General features: G+C 40.7%; 1 protein-coding gene across 23 annotated transcripts in view; it reads left to right on the top strand.

The window, feature by feature from the left end:
- Window positions 1-22,058, top strand: part of NEDD4L (NEDD4 like E3 ubiquitin protein ligase) — a 297,127-nt gene that overhangs the window by 171,760 nt on the left and 103,309 nt on the right. For 6 of the 23 annotated variants that reach the window (XM_036322034.1, XM_036322036.1, XM_036322035.1 and 3 more), the window contains 2 exons: window positions 1,208-1,246; window positions 4,561-4,614. In XM_036322034.1, coding sequence (XP_036177927.1) covers window positions 1,208-1,246; window positions 4,561-4,614 — 93 coding nt within the window. Of the gene's footprint in view, window positions 1-1,207; window positions 1,247-4,560; window positions 4,615-6,883; window positions 9,662-22,058 lie in introns of those variants that run through there. The other 17 variants (XM_036322032.1, XM_036322020.1, XM_036322028.1 and 14 more) reach the window with 11 other exon arrangements.

Raw genomic sequence — 22,058 nt, 5'->3', positions numbered from 1 at the left:
TCCCTTACCTGTCCTTTGCTTCCTCCCCTCTACATTTCTATGAAGCTGGTCCCCAGGGCTGCTGCAGCCCATGGCACGCCTGGGCCTGTCCTGCCTCTCCCTGGCTGCCTGGCACCCATCTCCCCTCCCTCCTCCTCTCTTCCATCACCATCCTGTCTCCCATAACCATCCCCGCTCCATTCTTAGCTAAAAATATGAAATCCACTATTTAGGGTTGGATTTACTGTTGAGTTGTGATTGGGGAAAGTGCTGATTTTTAAAAATGCCAGTTCAGTGTTATACAAATTGTGTTTTTTATTTTTTATGGTGCATTGTGTTGGTGGTGGTGTTGTTGTTGTTATTTGCTTCTTCCTGCACTAGTATGTTAAAGGAAATCGGTTCATAAAAGAAAATATTCTGACTGCAGAGTATCTGTAGCCATGGGTGAGGTTGTGATTTCTCAGTCTCAAATTTTTACACATAATTTTTAAGACATGTATTTATTTAAGAGTGTTATGCATGTCCAAAATGTACAAATTATATATATATATCTCCTGTGCTTAGGACAAAATATCCTTTCCATGTTTTGTGTGGTATATATTTAAGTGGATTGATAGGGAGGTGGATGGAGAGAAAGATGGAAGAATAGGGAGAAGAATATTTTTAAACCTGTTATTTTGGGGAAAAATAATTTACTTTATGTTTATAACTGGCAGATATTTTTTCTTGTTATATGATATGATCATCAATATTTTTCCTAAAGAATGTTCTTCAGATTCGAGTATTTATATAAGTAGTGAGCACTTTCACCTTCCTACCACCTGCTTCACTTCTCTCCAAAACGGATTTTTGTAGCACACAGGTTGAGGGAAGGGAACAAAATTTATCTCTTTCTGGATAGGGTAACTATATCAATTTTAATTTCTTAAAAGATATATTTCTATCTTCATGATGATGGCTTTTTACAGGTCCCCAATGTTACTCCTTCTGATTGATAGCTTGCAATTTATGTTTTTTTTGGTCTATAAATTATCTGTGCCCCTCCTAGTTTGGTTTATAGAATATTCTCAAATAATTGACTAAATGCTTCTTTTTTGCCACTTTGAGACTTTCTCAGCTCTTTTTTAAATCAGAAAAATGGTTAAGCAAATATGTGGACTGTGTTGTACTAGTAACTAGTGAAGTTTCAAAGACTGTAAAAGGTATTACAAGATACTTTCTCTTCCAGACGCTGAACCCAAAATGGAATGAAGAATTTTATTTTAGAGTAAGTTTTTCATTTTTTTGGTAACACTTGTTATTGATAACTAGATTGATATATTATCCTAATAGATTCATATTGAATGAAAGCTGTTAAATTTTTATTGTGAAATTCCTTTCAGTATAAAAATCGGTTGGGTAGCCTCCTAATGTGCCCCAAATTTTCAAAGACTGTGACGAGTGGTAATGAAATCTGACTTGTTTTATTTGGAAATGTTTTAGGGAAATAAAAAGAAAGCTATCCAAATATATTTTAGCCTTTCTATTAAAAATTTTCTTTAAAAATAAGGCAAAATATCATAAAAAGACTAGTTTACTTCTAGAGATATAGGTTATGAATTATTTTAGAGGTAGGATAAAACAATAGAGGCAACATGATTAAAAAGAAGCCTAAATTTTATCAAGTATGTTCCAGTAATGAAGGAAAATTTTGTAATTCAAATATTTAGTGTGAGTGTATATGTGTAGTATAAAACTACCTCTGGAATTTAAGTATCACTGAATTAGGTAAAATTTCCTTAACCTTTTATATTTAACTAGAGGCCTGATGCACGAAATTCGTGCAAGGGTAGGCCTTCCTCCCCTGCCAGCGCACCGACCTTCGCCTGGCACTGTCCACGTCTGCCACCACACCCCCCTCCCCCCAGTTCTCTGGTTCTTCGGAGGCCCCCCTCCGTGACCCCCTACCCCCCTGATAGATCGCCCCACTGGCCAGTGGCCTGGGCCTCCCTCTGCAGGGTGATCGTGCGGCAATGGCGGGGCCCCCTGACCAATTACATCGCACCCGCCTTGGCTGATTTGGCACCAGTGCCTGTCATAGCATGGTTGTACGGAAGGTCATCCGGATGGTCGTTCTGCTCTTTGATCAATTTGTATATTACGCTTTTATTATTATAGATACCCAGAAGAGCTATATGTAGAAATGGCTGGATTCTGTGAATTAACAGAGAATACTATTTGTGGTGGTTGCTGGTTTTTTTATACTGAAATTTTGAAAATATTAAACCGCTCAGCTATGCAATAGAAAGAAAAGGTGTATTTTTTTCTCTTCAAAATGAATATATTTTCATTGTCTGTATAGCTGTGGTATTAAAAACTACTCTTTACCTTCAGAATTGTTCTAGATGAGACATTTTGATTAGTGTAGGTTCCCAAACAACAATATAATCAGTAGACACATTGTAATTGGTCCTAATTTCTTCTTTCAATCACAATAGTATTTTATGGGCTCCAAACTTAGATCACTAGATACATGTGTTCTATTATATTCAGAGCTGAAATATGGCATTGATTTTTTTAAAAAATATTTTTTTTTTATTGCTTTTAGAGAGGAAGGGAGAAGGAGAGAGAGATAGAAACATCAATGATGAGAGAGAATCATTGCCCGGCTGTCTCCTGCACGCCCCGGGGCCCACAACCCAGGCATGTTTCTTGACCAAGAATTGATCTAATGGTTCATAGGTCAATGTTCAACCACTGAGCCACACCAGCCAGGCATGGCATTGATATCCTAATACTTGATGAGATCCTATATGTAGCCTTGACCAGATGTATTTAAAATTACTTCATGAAGAACTGAAAAGCTAATGGGGGCACATTGATGTTATTGGCCTTTAGTAAGCTTTCCACTTGTAAAACTCCAAATTTCTTAGACCCCTTTCAGTTTAACACCCTGGCCACATTTATGTAAATGTTAGTACTTCCAAATTTTTTTTCAACTAATCTTGGCTACATATGTAAACTCTTATTTTTCTTGGATTTTTACAAAAAGACCTTTGTTTTATTCATCTCACAAATCGTATTGCCTGCCTACTGTGTGTTGGCTCCTGCCATGGCCTGTGGGTGCCCTGACCAGCAGCTCAGGCCTTCATAGAGCTTAGACACTAAACCCTCCGTCTGTCTGCTTGTTCCCTCACTAGGCCTCTGAGGGCAGGCCAGGGGGCCACAAGTACAAGTCGTGCTCTCTGCTCTATATATCAGATGTTATTCCATTCCATTCTCCATCACGAAGTAGCCGAGACTTGTGATAGTAGACACAGTCTCATCTCGGGCTCTACAACATGCAGCCTTTATGACCCTGGAAAAGCTACCTGAAGACTCACCTCCTCTGTAGGTTCCTTGTCGCTTACATAGGAGAGAAAGTCCTCACTCGAGGGGGCTGTTTCCAGAATTTACATGTGATAGTATAAATGAGAACACCTACCACCATGTCTCACATGTGGCTGGTACTCACGAAATGATACTGGAGTCTGAGTGATGATTTTTCCTGCCATTTGGGGGAGATTTTGGTAGAGAGACAGAAAGAAGCAAAAAGACATTGAAAGCCTAGTAGCTTTGACATTGACCCAGGGTTTGTTGGAAGGGGAGCATATCTTTTTTCTCTTTGTCTCTCTAATGGTTTAAAGCCTGGGCTCTGGAGACAAGCAGGCCAGACCTGGTGGGGGCTCTGGTTGCCTTGCATAGTAGCTGTGGGCCCTTAGGCAAGTTACTACACCCTCATGGTCTCAGCACCTCATTTGTAAGATTGTGGTGACAGTTAACACATCATAGGTTTTTGGTCAGTATTAAAGGAGATCATGTGTTTTTGATATTTAATGAGAGGATCCTGCCTGGAAAATAAGCACTATGTAGTGAATGGCTTTTTTTTTTTTTACTATTTTGTCATTATTTTAATTATTGCTATTATATTATTGTTGTTGTTTTGATTAGGCCTAAGAGCTACCCTCAGGCATAGACCTTGTGAAGATGTAGCCTTGGTCTAAAGCAGCAATTTTCAACCAGTGTGCCGCAAGAATTTTTAAAACCTGCAATACCTATTTAGTCAGAAGCACTGACTTCTTTTCCCTTAGATTGTCAAATAAAAAAATGACAGCAGCCAGCACAGTAGCCGTCTGGAGTGAATGAATCAAAATTATATCTTTTTTTGGTCACATCAGCAAAAAGTATATTTTTTTGGTGTGCCAAAGAATTTTAGTAGTTTATGTGTGCCATGAGATGAAAAGGTTGAAAATTGCTGGTCCAGAAGCATGAGCGTACCTTTAGTAGAGGAGTTTGAAAAACGCTTTAAAACTATTCAGAATTATCCTTTCTAATGTTAGAAAAGCAGCTAAAAGCATTTTCTCCTAATATACCTCAGTATTGGGCACAGAACAATATAGAAATAAACAGATGACTTGTTTTAGTAGATATAGGATTTTCAGAAGACACTTGTTCAGATTACACATTTGATTTGGGTACATTATAAGCATTCCATTCTTTATCTCTTATTTCATCCTTTCAATTGTTTCTGCCCATTCTGAAGTACCATTTATGTCTCTATAGGTAAATCCATCTAATCACAGACTCCTCTTTGAAGTATTTGATGAGAACAGATTGGTAAGTGGGTCTCAGTTTTTATTTTTGCTTCATTTTTTTAAAAAATTTAATTTTAAAGCAGCTGCTTTAAAAACTGTGTTTATGTTGTACTTCTGACAGTATATATGCCCCTAACCCATGGCTTTATTTTTGTTCCATTACAAATTCATGATTCTAACAAATATTTTCGTATGGCTAGGACAAATTTTATTTGTATGTGTAAATGTTTTTATCATACTTAATATTAGTGAAAGTCACACTGATGAAAGTCACCACATGCTTACTTACACTCTGTTGGGAATACAGAATGATGGGCAAATCTGTAAAGAGGCCATCGCTCATATAAATAAACCTTTCAGGGATTTTAAATATGAGCCAGACTGCACTACTGTCACCTATCCGATCGTGAATCTATTGTGACCCTCCTTGGGGAAACCCAAATCTAATTAACAGTAGAAAGCAAAAAGTGAATCTATATTTAGCAGGTAAAATTAAGCTGTATTTTAAAAGTAGTATTTTCTCAAGGGAAATTAGTAGAAAGTACCTTTAAAGAACTAAAGATATGCCTGAGGCATGAGACTGATAACAAACTAACATTTTATGTAGAGAATGATAGATAGGTAAGATACAGTTATAGTATATATCTATAAACGTGTGTGTCTGATAAAATTAAGATTTCATTTTAGAAATGGAATTTCAGAAGCAAATCTGGCTTGAAACATTTTGCCAGTTACCTAATTAGAATGTAAACATCAAGTACCTGTGAGTCAACTGTTCCAACTATGAAAATGAACTTTCAGTTATGTGCCAGCGCTTTAAAAAATATTTTTTTTACTGATTTCAGAGATGGAGAGGGAGAGAGATATAGAAACATCAATGATGAGAGAGAATCATTGATCAGCTGCCTCCTGCATACCCCTTGCTGGGGATCGAGCACACAACCCAGGCATGTGCCCTGACTGGGAATCGAACCGCAACCTCCTGGTTCATGGGCCAACGCTCAACCATTGAGCCACACCGGCCCGGCTATGTGCCAACTTTTAAGGTACTCTCAGAAGAGGTATTATATAATTCAGTGTAGTCAGTTGTCACTTAAATTTACTTTCCCTGAAACTTTTGTTTTTTGTTTTATTTTGTTTTGTTTCGTTGGGGGCTTGTTAAAATGAATGTTCTTATGAAGTGTTCCTGATGTAGGATTCAACTGAATCAATTTTTAAATAGCTTGAGATTAGAATATTTGGTCTGGAGAAGCCTTATAACACAACTGGCTTACCTCCCTGACCTTGCCGTTGAGAGAGGTGAGGTCTAGAGCCCGGGCATGATTTAGACACTGCAGTCGGCAGTGCCCTGGTGGAAACTGCTGTTCCCCTTGTCTCAGGCCAGTGGTGGCAAATAACCAGGCTCTTCACCCTGATTATAGAATTTGGTTGTGTGTCTAATCTATGCTTGCTATTATTTTCCAAATTAGAGAACCAACATATTCTGGCCTACCCTCCTGATATCTTTTCTATTAAAAATGTATTTAGGTGGCTTTGCATGGAACTCAGCCCTTTTTTTACCTTGGGTGATAATTAGTTGTACTACATAACTAAATCAGTTTTGCTGTGTGTCTGAAGTTATTTTCTTTTTAAATTGAATGGGAGAGTCTGCTGAGGGTGGAGGTCGTAGAACCCCCTCTCTCATCCAGCAAAGACTGTGAGTTAGGCAGTGCTCAGCAAAATGACAGTTGTCCCTGGAGTCACAGATGCATACTCATTTATTGAGTATAGTAACACTTCTTTAAGGTGAAGGCAGGGTCAAATTTGAGGAAAAATTGCCTGTCAGATGTGTTTAATTCAGGACTTAATTTTCTTTATTAAGAGAAATTTAACAAATTTGTTTCTCATTCCCATTATCTAACACAATGACTTGTTGAGATGACCATGCCATGGGGCCCAAATATACTTCCAAACCCTTAAGGGCTTTGAATGCAGAGCTCTAAGAAATCCTGTGTGAATACAAACTTTATCTGAAAAACTATTTGATTATTTTAATACCTAATTTTGCCCCAGGCCATCTGTAGTGTTGTTGTCACTGCTGGTGTTTTTCTCTTTGGCCATTAATCCAGCTAAGAGAATAATAATACATGACTATGGTGGTACTTGGCAGTTTTTTTTATGATTGTTTGTTTGTTTTAGATTTTTATTGATTTCAGAGAGGAAGGGAGAGGGAGAGAGAGAAACATCAGTGATGAGTGAGAATCATCGACCGGCTGCCTCCTGCATGCCCCACACTGGGGAATCAAGCCCACAACCATGTGCCCTTGACCGGAATCGAACCCAGGACCCTTCAGTCCACAGGCTGACGCTCTAGCCACTGAGCCAAACCAGCTAGGGCAGAACTTGGCAGTTTTAGCACTAAACAAACTAGCTTCCATTTCTCTCATAGAGATCATTTCTAGCGTTTAAAACACATGCCTTTAGAAAACAGGTTTGCATGTATGTAAACACAGGTTTAATCCCTCATACCCTCATCTCCAGAGCTGTTGACAAAGTCATGCTTTGCGGATTTTAAAGTAAACTTTTTTTCACTTTTTGCAGCTTAGTATTTTCCCCTCCTATTTTTTTTATACTCCTTCCTAAATAAACCTCTTTGTTAAATAACCAATGTTTCTGGATCATGGAAAATAGTTCATTTAAAACACCCAGAATATATCCAAGTTTACAAATCTGATGACAGTTTTTTTAATGTGGATCTTTAGTTTTCTTTTTTAGCTCCTTTTTGGCCCTTTGCAGAAATAGCAAGATTCTATGCTAGTATCCCAACCATGTTAATATTGCTGACTTCTCACTAGAAAAGTTGGCTCTGGGCAGCTTTTTTTCTGTATGGTATTTAAGTTAACTTACTACGAAAAGCACATGTTCTCCCTTCTTCAATTTTCCTTCCTTTTGTTGAGGGGGGCGGGTAATTGTTTTTTCCCCTTATCTGGCATATGAGAGAAATGTTTTCTCCAGCTGGGTCCCTTTTCTCTGGTACTTCCCTCTCTGACAGCATCTCGTGTGAGAGTTACACACACACACACACACACACACACACACACACACACACACCCTCCCTTCTAACTGAAAAGGGTTATAGTAACAGGAGGCGGACCACTAACTGGCGGTGTGAATATTTGTGCCCCTTGCCCTTAGCTATTTTGTGACTTGTAGATCACGGTCTAATTATTTAGCATTAAAGGGACACTAATTCTGTGGGGTGTGTAACTGTATTTATAGTACCTTTTATTAGTTTGCATTCCATGCGGGTAGTGTGGTGATATCATAAATAACAGGAACGTAACCTCCGAGGCTTGTGAAAGGGTTTTCCTAGAGCCAAGGCATTTTTGCTGGTCGTAATTCGGTCCTGCGGGGAGGTGGGGAAGTGCCGTGTGCGTTGGTGTTTTTAGTGCCAGGTCTCGCGTGGTTAGAGCGCCCAGTGCCTGCTGTGTTCGGAAAGAACTGTCCTGTGAGTGTGATGCGGGTAGATTTATAGCCGCGTGGCTCGGAGTGTGTCTGCTGCCCCAGTCAGCTGTGAGAGCTCCCTGCTGGGGCCACTCCTGTCTGATGGAAAAAAGCAGCAGCTGGGAAGGTGGTGTTTCAGGCTCTTGCTGTTTAAAAAAAAGAGAGAGAGAGAGAGCGAGAGGGAGAAAACTCCACTAAGTCCACAGGCTGGCATTGGAGGGGGAGACGGCGGTCATGTGGTTCTGGCCATCCTACCCTCTGTCACAGTGTGGATGAGAGCTTTTTGCTCTTATCCAATCATGCCTGGAATGCTGCTTGCCACTTGGGTTATTTCTGCTATCTGTCGCTCTCGGTGCCGCAGTGCTAAAGGTTTGGCAGATGGGACGCCTTTTCTTGGAGTTTGTGTCTTCAGTTTTTGACTTCTGGCAGTGCCGGGCGTGTTGTGGCCGCTCGTCCTCTCCCTCCCTGCCCCCCTGGGCACCATGGCCCATCGGCTTCGGTTTCATTTTGGCTCCAGTCGCAGCAACACGGCCCCTGAATCAGAGATCCTCGACCAGGAGAGAGAAGACGACTTTTTCATGGCATTCCACACCCTGCCGCGCAGGAGCGGCCCTCACCCCTGCGCCCACCGCGCTGAGGACGGAGGCCTGCAGGAAGCGGTGGGCGCGCTCAAGCGCAGCACGTCCATGTTCATCCCGCAGCTCCTGAGTCCCATGGACGCGCGGCCCACGCGCAGCTCGTCCATGCAGATCTCGCTGCAGCGCAAAGCGGCCGACGGGGCCCCGGACACGTGCGGGCCACCCGAGGGTCTAGACTGCGACGCAGGGTCAGTGTCTCTGGGCCGCTGTACGGAGCCCCCCAAGTCCCAGACCCCGGAGAACTCTCCACCCAGGGCCACCAGGGGTGTAGGCCCCCACGTGAACGGCATGTGTGGCCACCTAGCACGGAGTCCTGTCCCTGCGGATGGCCGTGAGGAGCCTGAGCCTCGGGGACCCAAGGGTGGCGGGCTCCGGATCCAGCACCGAGCCTCCAGCGCCGACATGCGCCAGGTGAGGCTGACGCAGCCCTTCGGGGCCGATGGACTGTGCAGCTCTTCAACTCCGGAGCCCAGGCGCTGGTCCCTGCAGCACGTACCAGATGCTTCTGGAAGTTCTGGGAAGCGGTGCTTTGTCTTCCAGCTGCAGCAGCCGCCACCAGGCGCGCCGGGTATGGGTGGTGACTTCAACTTTGGGTTCACGGGCACGAAGGGGGACAGGTTGGTGCGGTACCCCCGTATCCGGCTTGAGAGGAGCACCTCGTACCCCACACAGCCCCGAGCAGAGCACAACAGCCCCATGGAAGATCGGGGCCACTTGGGACACCCGGAGACGCCGCCTCGGGGCCGCAGGGTGGCTCCCGAAATCCACAGGACGAATTCCGTGGAAAGGACGCCACAGGGTCAGGGCTGCACGTTTAAGATCAGGCAAGACCAAAATGCAGGGCAGCAGCATTTCAGAATTCTTGTGACTCGCGGACCCGAGGAATCTCATGAGGATCCCAAGGAGAGTACAGACACCAGCTCTGGCTCCACCTTGGCTGGAGCCCCGGTAAGTTAGCTTGTGTTTCCATGTGAGGGACCTAAAGGACTAATTCAAGCCCAGAAAGCTTACTTCGCAGCGCAGTTAAAATAAACTTCATCCTATTCCCTCCGGGAGTTTCCCAGCTTGGGGCAGTGTAACAAGTTGGGCCGACTTGTGGAAGCTGATTTGTGCTCCGGTGTTTGGTAGAGGTCCATGAAACTTGTTAGCATTTCAAAAAATACCTTTTCTTTATGTCCTCAACCTCCAACAACTCAGTTTTGAAAATCCAACCCCCCCCCCCCATTTCCCCTTATGCATAAAAGCATTTAAAAATGTATTACTTTAATCTGCCAGGCCCGAACACGTTGATGTTGGAAGTGCATTTAAAAGCTGCCTGCAAATATAGCCTGGCAGCACTTCTCTTTTACAGTAGTTCTAATACAGGCAAGAGAATATCACCCAAAACTAAAGTGTATGTAAAATGTGAGCAATTCTTCCAGATGGCATTTTTGCTGTAGAGGGTTGGCACTAGTTATTAGCATTTATCCTCTTTATTTGGGTCCCATGAATACTGAACAAGAGGGGGACAGTAAGAAATGCATTTTTGAACCAGATGGGCTGTTGGGTCTCAGCTGGGTGAAACTGACTGGGGGCTGGTTAATGGTCAGATTGCGTGGCCTGCAACTTAACACTGCCCACTCCAGTGTCTAAGCTGGGATGCTGTACATAGAATAGTAAGTGTTCTCTCTCCAGCTGTGGAAACAGATGCTCTAGAACAGATTTTGGCCTTTATTGCTCATATGTTCTTGCTTGCTCCTTTTCAGTGAAATGGAGTACAGAAAAACAGCTGCTAACCCCACTAGGCAAATGATGACTCTGCAGCTTTCATAGTTTATAACAGGATGAAAAGTTTTATCGGTGAGCTTTCTTTTACTAGTAATCATTAGTTTAGCTGTTACGTGTTTTTTTAGGAGAACAAACTCCTTATATTTTGAATTGGAATTTTCCCCTTGAATTTCATGTGATTACTGGTTTGAAGATATGATTATGAAATTTCTGGAGGACTTTCTGAGTGAGTTTCCACAGTGAATTGTGACTTTTCAAAGTGGATGGCTGAGTATTACTGTAGAATGGAATCATCTTTTATGCTTTAAGTTGAGAAATATTTTTGGCCATTCAAGTGAACTTTATCACTGCTCTATCATTGGTATTCACCACTTTGAAAAGGTTATCAGATACTAAATACAAATATTATCTTTTTCTTGGTATTATGTAACTGTTTCTTCTTATCTCTTCCATATAGCCCTTTTATTATCTCTAACCCCATTATTAGGCAATGTTGAAGTGCTTTTTCTTGGTCTGGACCGATACCATTTTTATACAGTGGTTCAGATGTCAATAGAATTTTGATATTAGAATAGCCTTTAACCTTCACCCATCATGGCAGGGAGAGGCTTTGTTGGGCAGCACAGTTCCAAACACAGGAAAATTGACAAAATGCATTTTCTAAAGTTTTGATAACTGTTCAATTATATTACCAAAGTCTTAAAATTATTTTTGCAGTTAGATATCAAGGAGAAATGGAGTTATATAATTAAAGTCTCATTTGCCTTGAAGTTTCTAATGTAATTACAACATAAATAGAAAATAGTAAAAATTATGTATACCTTACATATAAGGGCTGTCGCAACTTGCTTGGGAGGAAAAATTTAAATTAGTGGAAAATGAATTTCTTTGCATTTGGGAATTTAAGTTCTAGAATCAAGAGCTCTTTCTGGAGAATACATTCTGTCCAGCATATGGTAGTTTTCATTTTCAAGGTGTATTTTTGTACACATACATACCTTTGTAAATGGTTGGTACAAAGCTGGTTTTCTTTTAAGCCAAAACATTTTCCTTTAAGAAGCAAAAACAAACCTCCTCCCATAATGAAACTGCCTGCTCCATTCAACACTTTGTACGTTTTTCATACGGGCAGGGGTGTGAAGTGGAGGCAGCAGCTGCCATGGCCTTATTTATCTTGAGGGAAAACATTCACTGGGGCGTCTATGGTCTGGCTGCCAGCAAGCTTTTTTGATGTTTCAAATATCTGCTGCTTTGGCCAGAAGGGCATTCCATGATTAGTTTACATGAAAAATTAACTAAACTCTATTGCAGTCTGGTTTTTGAATGATGTCAGAAATCTTGTTTGGGAAAATCACTCAGGACTTTTTTGACGAAAGTACTCGTATTTCATAATCTATGCCTTAGACCTTTTTCCAAGGTTAACTTTTTGAGTGCTTTTCTCAGTTTGTGCCTCCAAACATTCTGTCATGAAAAAATCTAAAATGCAACATGACTCCAAAAAATGTTAACCAGCTAGATTCCTAGAAAAAAATACATGGGAACAAACCCCTGTTGCCGACAGATTTTCCACTCGGTCCGACACTCCCAGTAAAATAGAATTGGTTCTTACAGTCATCGCTTACAGTATTGAAGAAGCCTGCAAACTTTCATTCAATTTGTGACATTATTAATAGTCAGTTATTTTCTGAAAGAGGTTTTTGAGTTATTTGGTCTCATTATGAGCTTCTTGACTACATTAGAGTTATTCCAAGGAAGTTGAATCACTGTTTACCAGCATTTATGCCCCCTTCAACACAGTTTCATGCGTAATAACTTGTGAAGCTCTGCATTTTACGAGCTTCGGGAGCCAGTATGAATCTCATTATTGTAATAAGTGTTTAAGGCCCACTGTGTATGAACTTTACACTAGGTACTTGGAAAGTTTCACAGACTCTCAGTTTCTTGCTGACACAGAGTTCGTAATGTAAACAGAGGGAGGAGAGCCCATGGAAGGCAAAGACGCATTCTAACATCCACCACGTCTATTAATAGGGGAAGGGAGTGTTCCTTCTTTACTTCCTCTGTGCTTTTCCCTGTGCCCCCTCAATGCACATACACTTCATAGAAGTAATGTAGTATCTTTTGTAATTAAAAATTCATTTTCCTGAACACAAAGGACTATGCCAAACTGTTTTTATTTGGGAGGAATTTTAGTTTGACTCTCTTAGAAAAGGGTGATTTTACTATGCAGAAGAATTTTGACGGTATTGGTATCTCTCTTTTACCCTAAAAAAATAATTGTATGAATATACATCTAAACCACCTTTTACTAAAAAACACCACATTGTAATGGATAAGAAAAAAGCTAGTATTCCTTTTACTGAGTCAGTTTCTGATTGGATTCTGTAAAGTTTTACTCCCTTCCATATAATAGTACTTTATCTTGCTGTGGTCATATATGAGAATGCCCCAATATTATGTAACAAAATTTTATAACTGTTTTCAGGGATGTACTGAAACATGTAGGCAGTGCACAGTGTTAACACTGATGTGTGTTTTCACATCCAGACACAGGACTTGTAGTGAGAGCTCAGGTTTCTGTAGCAGTCAACATTTGAAAAGTGCCTTCATTTACTTCATTAGTCTATATAATTATCCATTGCAGAAGCATCCTCTCACTCAGCCTTCCCAACAACCTTGTAAAATAGCCCCTTTCCTGTTCCAGGTGAAGGTATGTGATATTGTCATTAGTTATAACTAATACTAGAGGCCGGTTGCACAAAGAGATTTGTGCAATAGGCCTTTCCTTCCCCTGGTTGCTGGCACCGGATTTCCTTCGACACCCGGGACCCAGGCCTTCGCTCCAGACGGAGCCTTCAGTCTTTGCGGCGGCTCCGGACCGAGCCTATAGTCTTCGCTCCACAGCTTGCCCCTATGTATGCAAATTAACCGTCATATTTGTTGGGTTAATTTGCATACTCTCCGGAATGTCTGGTGAACATAGCGGAGGAGCGGTTAATTTACATGTTTATCTATTATTACATAAGATACTGTCATATCACTTTATGTATAATGGGAATTTTAACACTATATCTTTGCACAATTAAAAAACTCGTGTAATTCCCCCTCCCCCCCAAAATGTAGTTTAATGCTTCCTGAAATGGGACATTTTTGTTGAAAATTTTGGAAGTGGTAACTCCACCTGGTGCCTTGCAGCCTAATGGAGAGAAGGAAGCATCTTTGGAGATCCGCAGAGCCGGTTTGGCAGTTGACTGACGTGTCCTGGGGTAGTTAGGTGCCCTCTCTGAGTATACTGCCTCATAACTGAAAAATGAGCATAGAAGTGTCCATCTCATAGGTTTACAGTGAGATTTAAATGTGTAGTGTATGTGGACATACCTGATTGGTGTTCATGTTGGTTTTTTCCTTCTTAACCAAATATCTGTAATATATAAATCTTTCTCCGAGGAAGATAATGAGGTTAATTGTGAACAACCAATTTTTGATCAGCATGGCATTAGACACAGGGCAACATGAATTTGAGGCCTATCTGGAAATGTTTGCTTGAATAACTAGCCTTGATATCTAATGTCGTCTCATTGGTACTGAGTATTTGTCTGTTGGATAATCAGCACCACAGAGCCCTAACACTGCTCTGTGATGATGCAGCCTCCCCCCAAAAACTTGAATTAATTCATGAGCTATGCGTTGTAGCAAAGGATCTTCACTTGTATTTGCTGTATTGAGTTTGAAACTGAAACGTTTACTTCCGGTGGTATATCTGACATGCTATAATTTTACCATGTAATTTGCTATAATGGTTCCAGTGATTAAGTTTACTTTTACTTCTTATAGGCTAAGGCTTCATCAGTCTAATGTCACCTGTTTAAAATTCCCTCCCTGAGTGACTTACAAATGAGGGCAGAATTTGGGAAGAGCCCTTATTAGATACTGCCTTTTAGAGGATTTTCATAAATGCCGCAGCCACTTCACTTGACTAAGCCCAGAGGCAGAGTTCCTAAGCATTGAAATAAATCTATAATTTTGTAACACATGTTAATATGAAAATTGTTATCTGTACATGAAAGTTCACAAAACCAGAAGTTTAGTCCATGTTAGAATTTAATAAATATTGGGTTTCTTTGTAGAGTTCATGGTTTAAAACTAATTGAGGCTAATCTAAGTGGTAATCTATTTGTGTAACTTGAAATAACCAAGCAGATTTTTAAACTAAAAATAATTAGCTGCATATTATTACTGCTGAGATAGATTACTGTCCTAAATACATTGAACTTTTTAAAACTCTTAATGATACTTCCAAGACATTTGTAATAATGAGGGAAAATCAGGAAATTCATGGATGGTGTTGAAACTGGATCCTAATGCACAAATACAATATTGAAGTTTCCACTGTAAATGCCAGAAGAAGCTTGGGAAACCAATCTAGAATTGGCTAGCGATTCTTCAGAGGTTTAGTCTGCGATCATTCAGGCCTCTTCATTCACACCAGGCAGCATAATATTCCATGTCCTGTATTAGAGAGACCCACTAGGCAGTCCACCTGCAGTGTACATCCAGCTCCAGTTTAAAGATTTAAAAGGCCTAAAGGGATAGAGTGTTGAAAATATTTGCTAAGATATTTCGTATTGTAAGAGGTCTGTGATTATTTTTCCTGGGCCTTTTAGAAATAATCCTGACTCAGTAAGCATAAGGATGTATAATGACCTCAGTGGAGTTTCCTCTTTAATCTCTTGTTTATCATTCCACTGTGGCTTACTTGGGTGATCCAGGATACAAAGGAATATAAAAAAATAATAAGTGAGACAGGTGCTCTGACATGAGTGGGCCTCAGTAAATCTTGGATGGCGCTCCTGATTCGTGCTGTCCTGAAGAGACACGTTGGTGGTCTCCAGGCATCACCACGTTTTCACAGGAAGCTGAGCTTTCAGGATGGAGGATGGCATAGATTGAATTTCAAGAAGCCTGCTTATTATACCCTGGTCATTTTAGAACCATGGACCGTTCTTACACTTTTGAATAAAGTGCTTCAAGTGAAGGGAAAGGTCATGAAATGATCATAAATTGAGTTGGAAAGGGCCCTCTTTTCTCTAGTTTGACTGTTGTTGCTACACTTAGTGATCAAATACTTTGTCAGTTCCTTTAAGTGCCTGCCCTGACTGCCTATTCTTTGAAACCATCCTGTGTATATTAAGTGTTGTGCCATATACTACTGAGTAAGCAGAAAGTGAGGAAGTTCCTCCAGGGAGGGAGAGATTAGAGTTACCCCTAGGAAATTGGCCTCTCACAGGTCCTCGGAATTCACACAGCCTTCCTTTGTGACTTAGTTTTTATAGTTCAGGGAGACTCAAGAGGCTTTTAGCTCCCCAGTAACGTTCAACCTATAATCTCTCATTATGCTGTTTACCTCTTTTGGGAGTGGGGGACTGAGATGGGGTAGGGACCTTACTAGGCATATTAAGTATTTGATGATACAAATAGTTGGATAGATTTACAGTTTCTTTTCCTGTGGCCCACATATGTCATAACTCTTCATTTTCTTGGGAGACTTTTTATAGCTTAATAATTAACCATACTTCTTGAGAATCTTTTTTTTTTTTTTTTTACATTCTTTTAAAATATATGACTAGATAGTTAACTCTCAAAGGAGGGAAAAAAGCTGCTTTGGTCCAGATTTTAAAAATTGAGTTGAACAAGAAAAGTTGAGCTGGAACAGAAGTATTGAAATGTGTGATTAAGCCCCAACCAAAACACATAGTACCTTTTCAAAGCAAGGAGTGTTTCAGGGCAGGAGGTAAGAGCTAACCACTCCCGGTTAATTTCCTGAAAAAGTTAGCCTGAGTTGAATGTGCATGCTAACAGTTTGACTCTGGGGTGCTTTTGTGTTATCGTTGCCTTCAGCTCAGTATCTGTCCCATATGTACTTATTGATCGTGCTTTTCCACTTGAATAAAAAAAGAGATACTAAGTTGTAATAGAATTTAAACATCTTAATGTAGTTTTAATATTTAAGTTGATTTAACCTCTTATTGTAGGAGAAACCGTGCTTTTAAAAAAAATCCTGATGCTATAATGTACTCATTAGCATGAGTCATTAGGGTGGCCAGATGGTATGGCAAAGAACAAAGCATAGTGTGCCCACAGGCCTGCCTGCACCTTTGGCTGAAATTGTATTAGCAAGAGATGCCCCTTCTACAGGCTGGTCTTCTTCTCCAGCTAATGTATGCAGGAGTCATGTTTAACTTTATATTTATAAGTGTGTAGAGCTTTGAGTTTCAATTGCAGTTAATATAGGCCAATTCCTTTCCGTTTAAAGGTCAGGAAACTGAGCATTATTTTTGCAATTACAGAGAATATTCGTTTTCTCTCACACGTGTGAAATAATATTTTTGAATAATACTGCGTGTAAAGCACTATACTTCTTGACATTTGAAACATCAAAGGTTGGAAAGTCTTATCTGGAGAACTGGTTCAGCAGACAGGACAGCTGAGATGAGGCATGCCCAGTGGAAGCATTAACTCATGATAGCGGGCATTATGAAAGTGCTGATACACAACCCAGGCAGCGGGTGACAGAGTGCTTACACATGGGATGGGGCACTGTGGGTCATGGTGGACAGGAGTGATGTCATGGAGGGAAAGATTGGAACCGCATCTGGAAAGATGGCCAGGATTTGTCTCAGTGGGTCAGTGGGAGGGGCCTTGTTTGGAAGACTGAAGGGAGTAGTGACTGCCAGTGATGTGGTTGCTATATTTGCCCAGGAATTTCCTTGATTATGATTAGTAAGTTTCAACAAATTTTTGTTAATGTGAAATGTTGTTGAAGAGTTTTGGGATGTGGTTATTGGCATGAATAATTCCTCTCTTTCCATCACATGGGGAGTTGAATGAATTTCTTCCTTACTTGCCTTCTACAGAGCTGGTCTGTGAACACCTGCCCATGCCAGACCAAGGACAAAGAGATACCAGGAAAATTCCTGCCATTGAGTGGTGGTGGCGGGAATTAAACAGATGCCTGTCACCTTCATTGTAATATCATTCTGGAGGGCCATAAGTCAAACACAGACGAGTAAGCTTGCTTTACAGGGTTTGGCTCTGTTAGGTGTTTATATATGCAGTGGAGGCTTTATCCTGAACAAGAGCTAAAGAAATAAATAGCTAAGCATTTCTTTGCATGTCTTTCTATTTGAAATGGCATTACATCAGAAAATCCTTGCTCTGCATTCTGATATGGGAAATTTTATATTAGTCATATACACTTATCTACACTTTTGCATTTAACAACAAATCAAATAAGGAAAATAACCCACATTCCAACCATTCAAATTAAGCATATTCACGTTTATGTGGATACAGTATTTAAATAAAACGCATAGTATTGGTTGGATCTAAAACCTAAACCAAGCATTAAAGTAAGTTCAAGATTTATCAAATCTGTCTAAATATAGACTATTTAAATAATTTCATAGAAAATGTTTCAGTAAACGAAGCAGTAGAAACAACAACAATAAAAAATGAGTATCAGTTCTGTGAAGGATGATATATTCCTGACCCTGGAATGACAAAAAGAAAAACAAAAAAAGATGGACAGATTTAGCTATGTAAACATATTAAATTTATGAACCATGAGAAAAATTAACTCAAGGAAACAACAAATGTTTTCCTCAGTGATTAATATGATTTTTCTCATCAGTATATTTTTTCAGTGTCTTTAAGTCTACTCACATATTTTTACTAACAGATTCGTGTCTATGTTACAAAAGTTTGCATAAACACAAGAAAATGCTGAGGTTCCCCAATCTCCTGATTCTTGGACCTCTGCACTGGGAAGTAGATGTACGGAGGTGAATCACAAAAAGGGATTAACAATAAAGACAAGTTGCACCACTTTGTACCTTTTACATTATGAAAATGGTTTAGGACTATACATGCATAAAGTTGGGAGAAGTTGTGGTTGAAAATAGTATATTCCAATTGCTGGTGGTAGTATCCATAGGTGTGACTTAGATTTTCATCCATTTAATAATTTAAAAACAATAAATTATAGCTACTAAAATTCTTGTTTTGAAATATTAGAGTTAACCCAGAAGAAGTTATACTTCTAAGCAGAAACCTTTAGAAACAGTTTTTTATTTTCTGCTTTTCAGGTAGGTTTACTCTCCATACCATTACAAAGAGCAGGTAGATGGAAAGAAGTTCCTTTAAGATTACTGGCTACTGTTAAAATAATTTGGCAATGTGCAGTTATATCCACATGTAAGCCATTAGATCTTTTGGACAAGAAATGCTCCCTTAATCTTTCCTTCAGCATTTGTCACCCAGAATTTAGAACTTGACATTTTCTTTTCAGCCAATACATAGATGAATTGAGTTTTGAATATCATTATTTTCTTGCTTATGAAAACTCTAGCCTCACATAGTTAAGCACTTTAAAATGTTTTTATTCTAATTGTTAGGTGTTAATCCCATGAGTTTAGATTTCCATTTGACTTGGAACTTCATTTATAATTTATAGGAAATTGTCCTTATTTCTTAAAATCAAGTAGCCTAAAATCTTATTGCACTTTAAATAAAGACCTGTTATCTTAAGAGGTAATGTCACTTTAAGAGGTACCTTAAGAGTTAAAGTAGAACTGAGACAGTTCCCAAAGAACTGAGACTTCAGTCTGGGGCAAGGGGTGCCCTGAACAAGTGGTATACTATTTCTTGGTAGAGATATTTTACCTTACACACAGATGTGGAACTTGTGACTGATGCCTGGAGTTTGGGGGATATAGGAACTATCTATTCCCATGGAGCTGATCCTTTTTATTGAGAAAAGGGGCATCGCACACAAATGAAAGACAGATATTGATGTCAGATGAGGGTTTAATGGTTTACTGCTCTCAGCGAGCTTCTGATCTAACCCAAGAATGTTGAGGTGCCCAGGTGTGAGTAACCTCCATTCCAGGGCCTTTGGGGTATTTTGTAGAAAACTGATAATGGAGTGAAGGAGATGGTTATGTGTCTCTGACTCATAATTTATTTATACTTTGCTAAAACCTCCCTAGTTTTCATAACTGGAACTCTTTTGCTGCTGGAACAAATGGGTGGAATTCCCAGTTGGGCTTCCTGGAGACTGATTAAAATCATTTGTGATGTTGCTAGTGGATGAGATGATAAACATTTATTAACTGAATTCATTAAGTACTTATTGCTTGCTAGACACCATTCTTAGTTCTGGGAATATAGCAGTAAGCAAAAACAAAAAATCTCTGTCTTGCCGAACCGGTTTGGCTCAGTGGATGGAGCGTCGGCCTGTGGACTGAAAGGTCCCAGGTTCAATTCCGGTCAAGGGCATGTGCCTTGGTTGTGGGCACATCCCCACTGGGGGGTGTGCAGGAGGCAGCTGGTCGATGTTTCTCTCTCATCGATGTTTCTAACTCTCTATCCCTCTCCCTTCTTCTCTGTGGAAAATCAATAAAATATATATAAAAAAAACCCACAAAAAAAAACACGCCTCTGTCCTGATGCAGCTTACATTCTGGTAGCGGGGAGACAGAGGATCAAAATAAATAAGTGAAAATGCAGTGTTAGATGACAATGAGAGCCATGGAGAATAGCAGGAAAGGTGGGTAGGAGTGTTGCCAGTTGAGGCTGTACATGGAGAAGCCAAGAAAGGTCTCCCTGAGATGGTTGTAATGAACAAGCCATGCCATGCAGTCAGCTGGGAGCAGATGGTTCCGGATAGAAGGAAGAGCCAGTGCAAAGGCCCTGAGGTTCAAGTGTGCCTGGAGCATGGGAAGAACAGCATGGAGGTGAATGTGACTGAGATAGGTGCCCAGGGATGAGATGCGTAGATTTGGAAGATAGAACAGTCGTGAGGATGGGCAGATCTTGGAGGGCCACACGAGGGGTGTGTGCAGACAAGTGATGTGATTCCATTTGCAACTTCATGGACTTTACTGGCTCCTGTACTGGGACTGCAAGGCAGGGGTGGGGAGGCCATTGGAGTAGTGCACGCCACCTTAGAGGTGGCAGAGCCTGGACTCAGGTCTGTGCTGCTGACCTCCTCCACATAATTATTCTTCCAAATACGAGGGACAGTCATCGACTTTTCTCAGGAGTTAGTCTAACCTTAGTGCTTAGACTGTTATTTTCACATTGCAGTACCTAGAAAATGAGAAGCTTTTTTCTCCTTAAGCGAGTGTTCTTTCAGATGCTTTCTGCTGCCTGTGTCATGCCAGGACGTGGGTGGATTTATTTTTGCCGTTTTTGCACCGGGGAGTCTGCTTCTGATTTGCAGATTGCATTTATTATAGGGCATATTGTCCATTGATGAATAATGTGTGGGCTACAAAGCAGATACACAGCTTTTAAAATAGCTCATTTATCCTGCAAGCCTCACCCCTAGAGAGAGGCAGGCCCTTCAAAAGAGTTGTCGGGAGCAGGGGTTTCTGCATCTGATTTTCCCAGTTTCTGAGGCCATGTTTTCCCCCCTGGTTCATCATGTTTCTTTGATGGGCAGTCTCCGTTCATGGAGAAGACCTGAGATGGTGAGAGAATTTTTTAGGTCTCTGCTAAGGAAATAGGTGCTCCTTTGTCTCAGCTCCTGAAAATGTCCCTTATATTGTTGGGTTAAATTCTAGTCCTGCTTTTGCACTGATGTCCTGTAGGCATTGTAACATGGCCACAGCCAGTTCATCCTCGTTTCTTTGAACTGACCAACTAAGGCTTGTGCAGAGGGTCTGGGTTTGGGGGAGCGAAATTTCCATTCGAGGGAGCGCTCCTGGGAATGGAAATCTTAACCATGAAAGGGTCACTTGACAGGGTAGGGCACAAAGTGGTTCAGAGCCACCTCCCTTACGGAGTCCAGGCCTGCAGTCTCAGTGATCACCGCTCATGTGAACCTCACTGCAGATGGCTTTTCCTTTTGAGCAGGTTTCTTCTTTTGCCTAATATGTTGCAATCTTCCCTCAGTGGCCAGGTGGCATGTGTTGGAATGCTGGGGTGCGTGGCCAAGCAAAACAGATGCAGGAAGAGTTGGCTGAAGTTGGGGAAGAGATAGAGAGGCAAAAGAGGGCAGGGAACCAGGAGGGTAGGTTGTGTTGAAGATCTGGATGGGGTTAAACAGTAATTATCTATAGGAAGGAGGTCTAAGGTTTATTCATAAGTCATTGCTTTACAACTTGAAGAAAATCGTCCCAGGCTCATGAAGGTGTTTCCAAGCCCATTGAATGCCTCTTTTATTTTTCATCCTGCATTCAGAATGGGGTTTAAATGGTTCAGTACAGCAAAAAGAATTAAGTAGTAATAACCTCCTGCCCAGTGCACGCCACTGGTCATCAGATTTTTTTTACTTTATTTTAATTTATTGCTATTTTTGCCTATTACTAGGTTAACTTTTAATGGAATAGAATCTGCCCAGGATAGCTCAGCTTGGATAAAAAAATTTCACTGATTCTGATTTTCCAGCTCAGTAAAGGAACCCATGGCCAGGAATGCATGTATTGATTGTGAGGGTAGGGAAAACATGGTACCCAGGTGGTACCCAGGGGATTCTGCTTGACAGCTAGTTTAAGAAGTTAATGCAAATGACAAC

Source organism: Myotis myotis, unplaced genomic scaffold (assembly GCF_014108235.1).
Source record: "Myotis myotis isolate mMyoMyo1 unplaced genomic scaffold, mMyoMyo1.p scaffold_m19_p_9, whole genome shotgun sequence".
NCBI classification, from domain to species: domain Eukaryota; kingdom Metazoa; phylum Chordata; class Mammalia; order Chiroptera; family Vespertilionidae; genus Myotis; species Myotis myotis.
This window is presented reverse-complemented; position numbering and strand designations above follow the sequence as displayed.